Source organism: Ictalurus punctatus, chromosome 12 (assembly GCF_001660625.3).
Source record: "Ictalurus punctatus breed USDA103 chromosome 12, Coco_2.0, whole genome shotgun sequence".
In the NCBI taxonomy this organism is placed as follows: Eukaryota; Metazoa; Chordata; class Actinopteri; order Siluriformes; family Ictaluridae; genus Ictalurus; species Ictalurus punctatus.
In genome coordinates this window covers 15,438,055-15,452,929 of record NC_030427.2, presented here as the reverse complement: position 1 = coordinate 15,452,929, position 14,875 = coordinate 15,438,055, and the positions used below count along the sequence as shown (strand labels likewise).

The following is a 14,875-nucleotide window of genomic DNA, read 5'->3' as shown; positions in this document are numbered from 1 at the left end:
GAGCTGACTGACAAGACGATGGCTGAAGATCTGGTTTAATATAATAAGCAAGTTTGTCATTGTATTGTTTTGTTACTGTTGTGTTTTTCATTCAGAATAATAATGAAACCACCATTAAAACAATTTCCACCCCCAAATTGCCTCTACTTTGAAAGCGAGTGTGAAATTAAAAAGCTATTTAAAAGCGAGTGGGGAAAGACTGTCATAAAATTGGCTTGACATTGAACGTTCGATATTTGCAAATTAAGGGACCGTCTCTAAAGTTACATATGACATTGGTGTACACGTTTCTAATTTCAATAGCATTTGAAGAGAAGAACTTACAGTCATAAAACCAACTGTGAAGTGTTCATGTAGGTGTCAGCTATGATGCACACCTTATAGATTTTTGATAATTAATAAAATAAACTATAAAATCATGTGTAAAACTTGGCATGTATTTCACTACAGAATGGACTCATTCACAAAATATACCATACTTTAAAGTTCAATAGCATTTGAGGAGAATGTCTTACAGTCACAAAACCTCTTGGAAGGTTAGAAATTATCCCGAGCATTGTCACTGCCTTCCGTCATGTTCTCTAACTGAACTAAATGATTTTATTACTATAAAAAAGCAAAATGACAGTGGGGACGGTGCCACGGTAGGCAAGTGATGTAATCGGTGTGCGGCCGAACACCGTGTAACACCGGGAACACCGATTATCACAGTAAGCATAGTGACAACCATCCATCATTTTATAGTCAAATATAAACCTGTTTAAATGATTTCAGTGTGTGTATCAGTACTTTTTGTACATTTTAACAATAACGTGATAATACGGATAACTGTGATAGTTTTCGACACAATAATCTGTGAAATGAAATTTTCAAACCGTTACATCTCTAGTGGAGACAAAAAGTTAACTGTAATGCTACATTCATTACCAAGTGGGAATCTGAAAACTTTCCAACAACTTTGGGAAATGGGGAAAAATCTTTTTAGGATTACACATGCATTAATATCAATGTTCTTTTTTGAGCTCTTAAAAATCGAAAAGTTTCACTCAGTTTGTTGTAGATGTCCCTTAAAACAACAATAACAAAATTTAATTTATTTATACTCACTCATTTCTTAGCATCTAATTCATGGCCAGGATTGTGTTCTGCTATTAAATATTGTTATATTATATTTATAATTATATTATATCGGTAATAGTTACTTTACCACATGCCTAATGGTCTGATTGAAACACTCAATACATGTAATTTAATCATGTAAAGCACACATGACTGCTAAACAACAACAGCAACAACAAAAACAAAACCCAGAGTTTCATTTTTTGCTTATGCTTTGCTACCACGGTTGATTATTTTCGTACAACAGCACCTCGCAAAGTGTTTCATTCTTCTTATTCCACAGCAATTTGCCAACAATTAAATATTTTAATATGTGTTAGAGAACAAATAACCATACTTTTAATCCATCTATAGTTATAGTTTAATGTTGCTTCATGGGCGTTGCATGTTAGTTCCTGTTATCACTTAAACAGTCGTTCTCTCACCAGCCTGTCTGTTTCTTTCAACTGAACAAGACAAAAAAAAAAAAAAAAAAAAAACCTTGCAGCTTGTCATGTTACCAAAAAACACAAAGTGTAAACTCATCTGCCCTAAAGATGCCAGCAAAAAAACAAAAACAAAACAAAAACAGCTTTAGCTCTAACAAATTGCTGACACAAGACTTCTTCCATAATTTTTAGATATACACATTTCCTTACAAAAAACTCTGTATCACTGTATCAATCGTTCAATCACATATTTTTAAAATACATTTATGTGGAGTGTTCACCAAAAAAGTCCATGTGACTGAGTGGCTTCTACAGAAATGACAACATATTAGAATGAGTGCATTAATATAAAGCGGTGGTTTGCAGCTGCACTGATCTCAAAAATTAATAAAAAATTAATCAACACCCACTGTTCAGTTGGAACTTTCATTTTGAGACAGTCCAAAGATACAATGAGACAGTGGGGTTTAAATAGACAACCTCATCATTGTTTAACACAAAACAGTTAAAATCAGTAGCATAACAAAGCAATGACAGGATGGGAGCAGAGAGGTACTTCAAAGCTTTTATATCTAAACAAGCCAAATGAGTGCAAGCTTACTGTCATCGTTTGTAAGTCACTTTGGAAAAAAGCGTCTGTTAACTGAATAAATGTAAATGTCAAAAACTGCCTTTGTTTAGCATTTGCCCACAGTGCAATATGGGTAACACTCATAGTTCCTCAAATAAAGCTATATATGGGTAACAAATTAGCATATAAATGAAGTTCCTGTGTAATCTTCACATCTCTCTATTTTTTAAGCAACGTTTGCAATGTTTGCCAACCAGGCAGTCAGAGGTAAGGCACAGGTGAGTGAAGTGTGTACACATTCTGTGTGGTAAAAAGCCAACAAGAAAACAACAAAACAAGACAAATTAAATCTTTTGTTTTTTTGTTTTGGCACCCCATGAACTCCATATACGATAAAAAGATGCAGGTGCCTGCTTGCATCTTTATTCAGAAGAAAATCAGAAATTACTTCACAGTCCATCAGGTTGCAGAACAAATACCAAGTTCATAAACATGATACTAGCGGAAGATGTACAGTACTGCTGCATTTTAACCCAACCTAAACACTGCCATTTGTACCATATTTCTGTACAAACAAAAGAAATATGCTTTCATAATGCTGCTGCACACAGAGCTGCATTTCTCTCCCGGTTATCCAGAAATTAATTATTTAAACCAAATCAAAACTTGTACGTTTATTGTGCATGTTTTTCATGGTTTTCAACATGAAAACCATGTTCAAAAACAGGAAGTCAGCCATTTTTGATTTTGTGCATTTTGACAGGTATCAAATATTTATAATCCTGTATAATCCTAAACATGTATAATACTCTTAGGGAATTCATCAGATTCAAACCAAATTTGGTCAGCATGATGAGAAGAGGTCCACAATGAGAACTAGACAAGTAATTTTTGATTTCATAAACGGTGTTGCCATGGCGAGGGAGTCAGTTAACGTGTTACCCACACAAACATGTAGTGCAACATAAATCTACATCATGCTGTGTTGCTCAAAGTTTACACTGATGTACAATGATGGGGCACAATCACATACACATACACACAGTGATTCATTGTGATAGCACCCCCAACTGGCAACAGGAAGTGAGTCTTATAAACCAGTGATTTAATTCTCCTCCTAGACGATTTATCAAAGTTTATCCTCAAACAAATTTGATCAGCATGATGTCAAGAATTCCACGATGCTAAACTCTGAAGGAATTTTTTATATAACTTAGACTCTGTTGCAAAGGTGTAGTGATTAATTAACATTTCACATTGTACAATCCTGAAGGGTCACAAAATTCCACTGCACATGTATGTTCAGTGATGTGACATAATAACATCCACATGCTAACACTTGCTGATGAAACAGGCATTACTGCACCTTTGGTGCTTGGGCCCACAAATCGCTGCTTGCAGCTATATTTTATGTTTATATATGTTTGTTTAAAGGTTACTACAGGTCAGGTTTCTAGGCAGAGCTGATCGTATTAATTTCGTCCTGCTGGGAATACTTCAGCCCTGTGAGGTGGAACAAAAACAACAGCAGGCTGTTCTCCACTGCTCTCTGGAGCTCTGTTTAATGTTCAGACATCACATCTGCTTGCACAACAGCTTTGTGCGTGATTTTTTTTTTTCATTCTCGTCTTAGACTCGAGGCAGGAAATCTACGTCACTAGAACTGGAAACATCCTATCCGACAAACAGGATGACTTGCAGATAAAGGCACACGTTAGAACCGAAAGCGTTTAGTAGAGCGAGAGAAAAACACACGCACAGAGAGAAAGAGAGAGAGAAAGAGAGAGACTGCACTGCTAAAAGGACGGGAGGTAAAGGATTGATTTCTTTTTCTTTTTTTTTTACAGCTATGTACCAAGATAAGTGTTTGCTTTAAGGAGTGTTTAAGGGTTGAAAATGCTTTAAAATGGCTTCCTTTTGGGGTTTTGCCTTGCAAATATTTTGACTTGTGTACCATTTTACTTTTTAGATTTACCTGAAATGTCAAGTTCGGTGTAAATGAAATGATTATTTTCAGGGATGGACAAAATACTGAGAAATGATCCTGAAGTGAAAGTATAAATTAAAAAAAGTCAAAAATTGTACTTCAGCGCTGCAGTATTGCAGTGTGCTCGGAAAACCGAAGCTCATGCTCGTGCACGAGCCAGATGCGCAAGCGCATAGCGAGCACACTTTTCGGTCGTCAATGACAGTGGTTTTGTTTATGTTGGACACGTGCTTTTATTATGGTCATGTTCTGTCTCCGCCCCTGTGTAGTCATTGGTTGTTTTCTGAATGTGTGCCATCATTGTTTTCAGCTGTCACATTATTTACGTGTTTAACCCATGATTAAGTTTGTCATTTAAACCCCTCATGTCACTGTGCACTTTTGCGTAGTATTGAGTTTATCTCTTTACCAAGTGGTTGTTCTTTGTTTCTGGTTTCTCATTTTGATTCGTTATTGACCTTGTTTCTCATTTTGATTCTAGCCTTACCCTGTTTATGCCTGTTTGTATATTGCCTATATTAAACGTCTTTTACTGCACTTGCATATGTCCTAAACCTCCCTTGCGTAAATATTGTGACAACTGTAGTGATGTCATCATTTGTACTCCAATTTCATCTCACATTATTCCATCATGCCGATAGTGAAAGTTGTTTTTGTTCGCAGATTAAAAACCCAGACGTGCTTTAAAGATGGCCAGCGCTCCTATACCCCTGCCTAATGTGGGAAGTGGCTACACCATCGTCACTCAAGTTCTTCCCTCATCAACATCCTCAAATACAGCAGATCAAAATTCCCCTCAGATGCTCGGCCCACTGCGGAAATTCCTGAAAGGAGAACCCAAAGCGCTGGGAGTATGTTACACAATTACATCATAGAGAAAATAATAATAATGATAGTAGTAGTAGTAGTAGTAGTAGTAGTAGTAGTAATAATAATAATAATAATAATAATAATAATAATAATAATAATAATAATGTGTGGCTTACGTATTTGCCCTAAAAAATCTAAATATGTTATTAAAAAGTCCCCTACATTATTTATTGAGAGTGCAATAATTCACTTAATTTAAAAGACATTCATTTTAGACTTTAAGGTTGTGCTTTTCTTAGTATTTTTCATACTAAATTACTTAATAAAATGTTTTTAACCTCTTTAATGAATACGCAAATAAACATGAATATGGTTAATATGGAATAATGAAATAAATATGAATTATTGAGAAATAAACATGAAAATATAACTAAGTACTAAAAAATAAAATAAAACTGAAGCCAGTGTAACCAAAACAACAACAATAATGATCATTTTTTTTAACGATAATATTTTTTACCTAAATGAAATGAATACATTAATAAAACATTTTATTACATTACTAAATATTAATTTAAAATACAAACAATATATTTTAATAATCTTCTTCTAAGACTACATAATGTGTACTTTACATAATATTTTCTTAAGCTAAATGAAATGATAAAATAAACGAAAATATAAATATATATTTTTAAAAATAGGATAAAATCTACACCAATGAGCTACAACTTTATGATCACATGCCTGATATGCTGTTGGTCATCTGCGTGCCACGAAAACAGCTCTAATTTGCTGAGACATGGACTCTACAAGACTTCTAAAGATGTCCTGTGGTGTCTGGCACCAAGACATTAGCAGCAGATCCTTTAAGTCCTGTAAGCTGAGAGGTGGAGCCTCCGCGGTTCGGATGTTGGAGGCCATGATAGCACCTCGAACTCTTCATCATGGTCCTCAAACCATTCCCAAACAATGTATATATTGCAGCAGGGTGCATTATCCTATAGGGAATACCACTTCCATGAAGGGTGGTAGCTGGTCTGCAGTGATGTTCAGGTTGGTGGCACGTGTCAAATTGACGTCCATGTGAATGCTGGACCTCGTGGCTTCCCAGCAGAACATTGCCCAGATCATCACATTCCGTCCACTGGCTCATCTTTTCCACATCCACGTGATGTGAAAGAAAACATGACTCACCAGACTAGGCCACCTTCTCCCATTGCTTCAAGGTCCAGTTCTGATGCCCATCGTAGGTGCTTTCATGGTGTACAGGGGTCAACATGGGCACTCTGACCAGTCCTGCAGAAATATAGCCTCATATGCAGCACTCTGTTGTGACACATTCCTTCTAATCATCATTAATCATTCAAATTTTCAGCCCTCTTGATGGTTTGGACTGGATGGGATATCCTTAATTGCCCTTGCGAATAGTCCGCCCAGCACCCTGCCCCACATCCAACACATGACTGTACTCTTACTGTCTAATATATCTCCACACACTGACATGCGCTGTTGTTACAATGAGTGTTACTCACTTCATCTGTGACTGGTCATAATATTCTGGCTAATTGATATAAATGAGTGTGATCATTTATTTGTTCTTTAAACATGAACATTGTTTGCAAATATACAGTATACAGAAAATAGTATTTGTTTAAAAAGTTAAAAGTTAATCTGTTAACTAAATTAAGTTAATTTGATATTTTAAAAGTTTTTCTTATTATTATTACTGTTATCATTATTAGACTGTCCAAATAATGATTGGTTTGCTGACGATATTGTTGGGTATCGTGATGGCGGTCTACCCTCAGAATATCAGCGTGTACTCTGGAGTCATATTCTGGGGCTCGCTGCTTGTAAGTGTTTTTCAGTTTTGTTGACTTAAATAAATATATATCATTACATTAAATTATTCAGTATCATTTTTAACAAAAACAAAAAATATTCAACACTTGCAGCACATCACTGCTGGCGCTCTGGCTGTTTCAGCAAGCAACAAGCTTAATGCCTGTGTGGTATGTAAACACCAACCGTACCCCCCCCCCCCCCCCCCCCAACTCTTTTAGCATGGAAATGCACACGTTTCTTTTCATCCATCATTTTTATTTGTCTTAAGAGATAAGATATAGAATTTTTCTATATTTGCTGAGTGAATTTCATTTACACTTTGAATCTACACTTTTATTGCATTTATTTACTTTGCTAATTAATCTTGCTATTATGTTAGCTGTGTAGTCATGTTTAAACAAGCCACATAGAAATGAAGAATGTGCATGCTATCAATCATTTCAATATCACAAGACAGAAGTCACAAAAAACATTTATTGAATATTAAATGTACAAGTATGACAGTAAATAATGAAATGAAACCAAAATTCCAGAAAATGTACCATATAAAATTGTAGGAACTCTAATAAGGATTTCATTAGGATGTATAATGTTGGATTTTAGCAGAAAATTTTCATAAGTCAGTATCAATTGGTTAACATTTGGGTAAAAAGCATGAAAATGAACCTGAATACTCTCGCTTATTAAAATTCATACAAATTTGGTGATTTATACACACTATCAATGAAGCCACTTTATGAAGTACATTGCTAAAAATCACTTTATGATTACTTTTCTAGTGTTAAGGGGAAAAAAATATTTACTATCGACAATGAAAATGTATAGACTGAAATGTATGCAAGCCGATTGCTGAGTAAAATTCTGAACATTCATGTTAAAGGTTTGCTCTTGTAGCTTCAATTAGAATTTTTTATTTTATAGAATTCTTATGGATGCTGATTGACAGTTGGTTTGGTTCTGACATCAGTTTATTTTATTTGCTTTTTTTCTCTCAGGTGAAGGGCGCTATGGTGGTAAATATTTTTAGCACGATAGCTGCAGGAATCGCCATCATCATGCTTTCCCTGGATTTGGTGATTGGGCCACATAGACTCTGCCTCTTCAATGGGTGCGGTAATGACTTTATCGCAGTGGTACGATTTCTTTATTTATTTTTATTTAAGCATGAGGTGTGCAAGGGTAAAAATAGCCAAATAAAAATACCAAAAAATATCAACAATACAAGGAATAAAAGAAATCTGTAGCATAATAAAGCAAAAAACATGCAAATATATTTTCTATTTTAGAAAGTGTATATTTTAGTACAGAAAATAGCGATAAAAACAAACAAAGAAAAAGAAGTTACTTTAAGTGGCAGGACTTTCTGACATGTGTATTTTGATGACGGTGGATCTTTATTTCAGAGCCGTACCAGTGGAATCATTGGCGTTCTGCTGGTTTTCTCTCTGCTCCAGTTTACCATCTCTATCGCAATATCAGCCTTCACCTGCAAAGCCACCTGCACCAATGAACCTACCGTAAGTACTTTTAAAAAAGGTAAAAAATATATCTTCATGCGTGTCACAGCTTTATTCTCAGGAGATTGCAAGTTGATATCTCAATGAATAATTTCTCCTACTGTTGTCTGTTCACAAAATACTAGTTAGAAATCAGCTCCAATCTAATTCAGCTGTCTTAACACTCAAGCCACATCTTACATGAATTAAATCCACCTGCTGAAAAAGCCTTCACGGGACTAGAAGGTCAGCTGTCATCTTCTGAAACGTTACACCCGGCACCGCAGATAATCACTTCATTTCAGTTCAATATTCTTAGTATAAACAACAGACACTGTGAAAAAGCAGAAAATGTGGGTATAGATTCAGATCCCCACACATTACAGGAAGAAAGTTCTTATCAAGTTACCATGTAAGAACCTGTGAGGACATCAGGAAGAGTGAAAATTCCTGTAAAACTTTAGCGTGATGTCAGCGTTCAGCTGAGGAATCTTAAGCATAGCGGGAATCATTTAACCTCCTTGTTACCATACTGAGGAGCCGAGCTGAGCGCTTCCTCCATCAGCAGGTTGAAACTGTGTGAGGTTCTCTCCTGCCTGGAGAAACATATGGAATGTTGCAGCAAGAAGCGTTTACATTTACATTCCAGATCTTCGGCACACTTTTCCAGTCAGGCTTTGAGAACTGAAGCATGATAAGCAGGTGCAGATGAGGGGTGGATTCATCCTAGAGGAAGGGGGTTTGCTAGCTGACTTTACAAAACATTGATTATTTGCTAGCTGTTGTTGAGGTTTGCTGAAGAGGCAGCCTTGTATCGTGAGCGCCTGTCACATTTTAGGCAGGCCTGCTGCATCCACAGAAGTCAAAGTCTTCTGACAGGCAGCAGAGACGGATTCAAGTGCAGGTGAACTTTATTTCAACGAGTTGATAATCCAAATCATAAAACAAGGACGTAGTCAAAAACAGGTGTTGGTCAGTCAATTCACAGAGTTATTGAGAAAGCAAACATGAGATGAAAAGGCCGATGGAAAGTTCTGGGTTATTTAAAGCAGTGTGTGACATCTGGGACCAGGTGTGCGTAATTATACTGTGTTCATGATCCAGTCAGAACTTGGAAATTTCTGACCTCCCAGGAGGAAAGATCCGACTTTCAGACTTATAATTCCGACTCTGAAAGTCAACGTATTTTAAGAGCTTAGACTTCTTCTAATTGCCATGTTACATCACTGAAACATGGTGGCGCTCAAAATGAAAATTAAGAACAAGAAATAACAGCATGATTTAATGTTAATAAGCAGGTTTTGTTTTTTTGCATTTCTGTTTACTATGCTATTTTCAGTGTTATTAAAAGTGAATAATCACATCTACTTTAAAAAATTAAAACAAGCATTAACCAATCCACTCTTTAATTCTAGTTTTTGTAGACAGCTTAAAGTGAATATTCATTTTATTTCTGACCTGAGTTTGTGTGAACACTCTAGCTGCTTCCAAATTGGAAAATTTCTGAGTTTCCAGATGCTGTGAAGGCACCATTGGAAGTGTGGTGACCTTGAACGAGGAAATGGCTGTGGCTGATGGGAAATGGAACCTGGTTTGGCCATATTGTGAGGTTGTGAGGAATTCTGGGATTCTGAGTTTATGATAGCAACCAGTGCTAATGTGACATTAAGTAATGCTACCTTTATCTTTAGCTAGGATGAAGAACAATCTACAGTACTGTAATTGTAGTGAACAGTTTGGAGTGCTGTAACGATTCTAAACATGTGTATATATTGCTATGGTCTAACTATGAAGCTCTGTGTATGTGTCATATAGCTGAACATCATCAATGTGGTTCCAAACCCTGAGGGATGGGTTCCTGTGGTCAGTTCCTTCCCAGCTCATCATGCTCAACCGGTAAGAGAAACCTGCAGGATATCGTTATGAAGCTCCACATCACTGAATAGTCCATATTCATATTTACATGGAAACCATGTTTGAGATTTTTGGGGGGTTTTTTTAAATAAAGTGTTAGCATTCATGTTCAACTGACCTCATTTATCATCCTGGACATGACCTAACTAATTAATTCTTAAATTGTTCGTAGGATAATTTACATAAGAAATGTGGTGTAGACATCACATTTCAATAAGCAAGAGAAGGGCTGAAATATCATTCATAATTTATTCTAGTTGTGTAAATGTTTTTACCCAAACTGAACAAAACATTCTTGAGAAACATAACAAAAAATATTTAGCTGATTTTCTAGCTGCTCATGTGCATATGTTGCGAAACCTCAATCAGCCGTAAATTACCAAATGTGTTCCTGGTATGTTTTCATTTAGCCACGCCCACAAAAAATACAAAGCTCACAGAGAGCTGAAAGAGATTGTCTTGAAATCTTAAGTTAAGTCAATGTTTCTTCTTTACAGTGCATGCGCTAAATCTTCCAGTAATTCAGCTCAGCCATTTCACTACCATAGACACACACTTGACAGCGTTGTCTGAATATATAATTGAACTAACTCAGCGACAATGTTTACATGATTTGAAGCCGATCAAGGTTCATATAGGTGAGAATCCTTTCATGTAAATTTACACCAGAGGTTCTCAACCTTTTGTAACTAAAGCCCACCCAAGCCTCCCCTATCATGTGTGTGTGTATATATATATATATATATATATATATATATATATATATATATATATATATATATACGTATATATATATATATATACGTATATATATATATATATACATATATATATATATATATATATATATATATATATATATATATATATATATATATATATATATGTGTGTGTGTGTGTGTGTGTTTTTGATAGCTAGATAGATAGATAGATGGATTTTTTTTTTTACTTTTGTGTTTTTGTACTTTTTTTATTTAATTACTTTTCATAACTTTTAGGATTTTTAAAATAACTTTTATGACATTTATAAAACTATATAACGGACAGGTATGGAACATGAATGATCAAAAATGTTTCTGAACACTATAACTGCTTTGAACAAGAGAACTAGGCTGTAATAATGTGGACTATTTTACATGTAAAACATGTCGCATTACATTCGTCTTGCATTCTAAAAACATTTCTATAAGAATGATGTAAATTGGGGGGGGGGGGGGGGTGAGTCTCATTATCCATGACTTTGTTAAATCTCCGGCTCTCAGACTCTCACTGAACAAAGCAGACGCAGAGAGAGGTGAGAGTGCAGCTGGAAAGCAAGATCTCACGCTTGCAGGACAGTACTGGTGACATTTGGAAAGTTGCTAAGGTTTGTCCAAAAAGTCACTAGATTTGTCGCTAGGCGCTTTTTATTTGTTGCAAAATAAGTCGCTAAAGGGGTCTGAAATGTTGCTAAGTTGGCAACACTGGTCTGCACTGACAGCTAGATAAAAGGCAGGCTAAGCTCTGCCTCACCCCAGCAAAAAGAAAATACAGAAGTAGAGGGAACGTGGGGTTTTTCATTTATGCACATTCTATTTGAAAAGCAATAAAATACACCAAATACACAAATGATGCCGTCTGTTTTTTTCTTGACAAAAATTTGCAACCCGCTTCTGATCTCTCCGCACTACCGGGTTGAGAACCACTGATTTACACAAACTCAGGAGTGATATGTAGGAAATTAATGTTTTTATATGCTTATGAACAATTTGCGAATGAATTCTTTAGTTTGTCTCCCGGACAATAAATGAGGTCAGTTGTGGTGAGTAAAAGGTGAGCTGTACAGATGAGATGTCCATAAATGTACACCTATAATGTCAGTAAATGTCAGTAAATGTATACATTTATTCTTTAGGTCATTACCAAGAATAGCTGAGAATAAATACACTGTTTTTTTTTATTATTATTTATATTTTTATTAAAATTTTTATACAGGGGGACAATACAATGAATGCTTTCACCATGAGCAGTGCTCCTCCAGCGTACAGTGAGAAAAGCCAACCGGACAACAGAGGATAATTCTAAATAAGAAATTATTCTTGTTAACTGTTAAATAACACTGTTACTTAACACAAGATGGAAAACAATCACACTTGAGTGCTTACTACACATCACACTGCTTACTTTAACACTACACACATTCAACATTTAAATAAATTATTTTTGTTTCTCAAAGGAATCTGTGTACATTGAACACTCCCCCACACACATTATCTATCTGTCTGTCTATCTATCTATCTATCTATCTATCTATCTACAGTATCTCCCAAAAGTGAGTACACCCCTTACATTTGTGTAAATATTTGATTATATCTTTTAATGTGACAACACTGAAGAAATGACACTTTGCTACAATGTAAAGTAGTGAGTGTACAGCTTGTGTAACAGTGTAAATTTGCTGTCCCCTCAAAATAACTCAACACACAGCCATTAATGTCTAAACTGCTGGCAACAAAAGTGATTTACACTGTTACACAAGCTGTACACTCACTACTTTACATTGTAGCAAAGTGTCATTTCTTCAGTGTTGTCACATGAAAAGATATAATCAAATATTTACAAAAATGTGAGGGGTGTACTCACTTTTGGGAGATACTGTATATAACATACAGTATATCATATGTCTATGATGGTGTATAACACTCATAGCTCTTCTGTAAAGAAAATACTGATACGATAAAATGCTTCCAAAAATAAAGAGATTTAAATAATCTTTTGTTTCCGTGAACATACACAGCTGTGCAGATTTATTTTAGAAACATATTGGCTGCCTTTTTTTTAACCAAGAATTCTTAAACATTTGTCCCTGTCCTTACATAATTTTTTTTCTGTAATTTGATTATACAAAACACCACAAACTCTGTTTAATTCTGGATCATGATTGATCAGAGGGTGTTGATTAATTTTCTATAACAGCAGCTCTGACAATACTGCAAGGCTCGGTGCACTCACTTGTGGAAACAAAGTCCCTTTTACAACTACTTCCCTCTGCCTCATCAACTGTCTCTTTGGGAAACCTTCTGTGTGAGAAGTTAACTAGCCAAATAACTACAGTAGGCTAAGATTCACAATATGTCAGTTGCTCAGCCAAAACGAGGAGTTTGTCATAAAAGTAGGTTTGGAGAAAAAAGGTAGTATAGATGAAAATCTCGATTATGGGCAATTTAGTTTCTAATATAAACTGGGACTTATTACTGTTACCCGGACCAATATGGTGGCGATGTTGACATATGATCCAGTGGCCAATGTGGCGTCTAGTTATATGTCTATGATCACACAGGAATCATGTATTATCGAAGCCCTGTTTAAATACACGGTCAGGCCGTATTCCAAACACCTTTCCTATTCACTGAACATGGACCCTATTAAGGATGTAAAAATAGTGATGTTCTAGAACCTACGTCGTGCTCGATATGACTGTTAGATTCAGCCGCGACAGGAGTGACTTCGATAAACACCTGTTTGGAAATCGATATCAAGCGAGATTTAAAAATCTAAGACAGAAACGTTTGTTATCATTTTATATATAATGAGATAAATGATACATAATTTTCAATTCATAGACTATTACCATATGTAAAGTATGTATTAAATGACAAGCATTTATTCAGGCACAATACAGAACCACTCGTTAAGGAGAATCCTTACTCCCTCAGTGCATGGCTCACATTTAGGCTCGGCTCGGCTCACTTGGAACCTGGACTGAGGGGGTACCACAAAATAAATAAATAAATACAGGTACTATCGACAGTGGAAAGCCCCCAAAAGCGAGAAAAGTCGAGCCGTAGTGCGGTGGACAAGTACCATGACTGAACTCGTGCAATTTCTTTGGGGTGGTGGTGACTGGTTGATGTGGGATTGAGCCTTCGTGAATTGGACAGATCCACTAAGGACTGTCAGGTCCCTCTTTTATCTTTTGCTTTCTGGATGATCTGTGTGAGGGTGCTGGTACGCTCCACAAACTCTGATATTCCTGGTATTCCACATTTTTGTACCACTGTGCCAATGTATTCATTCTTCAGAATACTGTAGGGCTTTGATTATGGCCAAAATGATAATCACGATTATTTTGATCAGGAGAAGCAGGGATTTCATAAGAACACTTTTGTTTATTAGAATTCATACAAATTATTCTTTAGTGTTTAGAATATTTGTATCTATTTTCTTATTCAGATGTTAACCAGATGTTTGTATGGTCTGTACCAGATGTTGTTGTTAACCCTATCATTATGCCCTAGAAAGACTGCAAAAACTCCCTACCCAGAAATAGGGCTGCTGGAAAATGGTCGTTTTCATTCAAAAAAAAAAAAAAAGAAAGAAAGAACATCATTTTATTTAACTCCTGAACCAGACACCTTGTGGAACTTCATTTCTAATGTGACTGCATACAATTTCCAGAGAAACAGGATGCTTTAGACAGAAATTCAGCTGTGCAAGCAAATATTATAATTAGGGATGCACCGAATGTACGGCAACCGAAATCATTCGGCCGAAAATAGTAAAAAAAAAAAAAAAAAAAAGCATTTTCGGTGTTCGGCCGAATAAGTGAAAAGACTGAATAAATTTGACCGAACAAGGACGTGTTTGATGACGCACCAAATAGCCTAGCAACCACAGTGTGATGCGGGAATTTCACGACCTCCACTTCCGGCAGCGTGCCTGG

At 35.9% G+C, this 14,875-nt stretch overlaps 1 protein-coding gene across 2 annotated transcripts; it reads left to right on the top strand.

The window, feature by feature from the left end:
- Positions 1 to 3,684: 3,684 nt before the first annotated feature.
- LOC128628794 (membrane-spanning 4-domains subfamily A member 12) lies at positions 3,685 to 12,940 on the top strand. Of its 2 annotated transcripts, XM_053684032.1 has the most exons (8): positions 3,702 to 3,929; positions 4,769 to 4,956; positions 6,661 to 6,771; positions 6,874 to 6,930; positions 7,759 to 7,896; positions 8,167 to 8,280; positions 10,075 to 10,155; positions 12,148 to 12,940. In XM_053684032.1, exons 2-8 carry the CDS (start codon positions 4,795 to 4,797, stop codon positions 12,229 to 12,231), a joined length of 747 nt encoding a protein of 248 aa, XP_053540007.1. In that variant the 5' UTR covers positions 3,702 to 3,929; positions 4,769 to 4,794; the 3' UTR covers positions 12,232 to 12,940. The 2 variants fall into 2 exon arrangements, with proteins under 2 accessions (XP_053540008.1, XP_053540007.1); XM_053684033.1 differs by lacking the exons at positions 6,661 to 6,771; positions 6,874 to 6,930 and having other exon boundaries at positions 3,685 to 3,929.
- Positions 12,941 to 14,875: the final 1,935 nt, after the last annotated feature.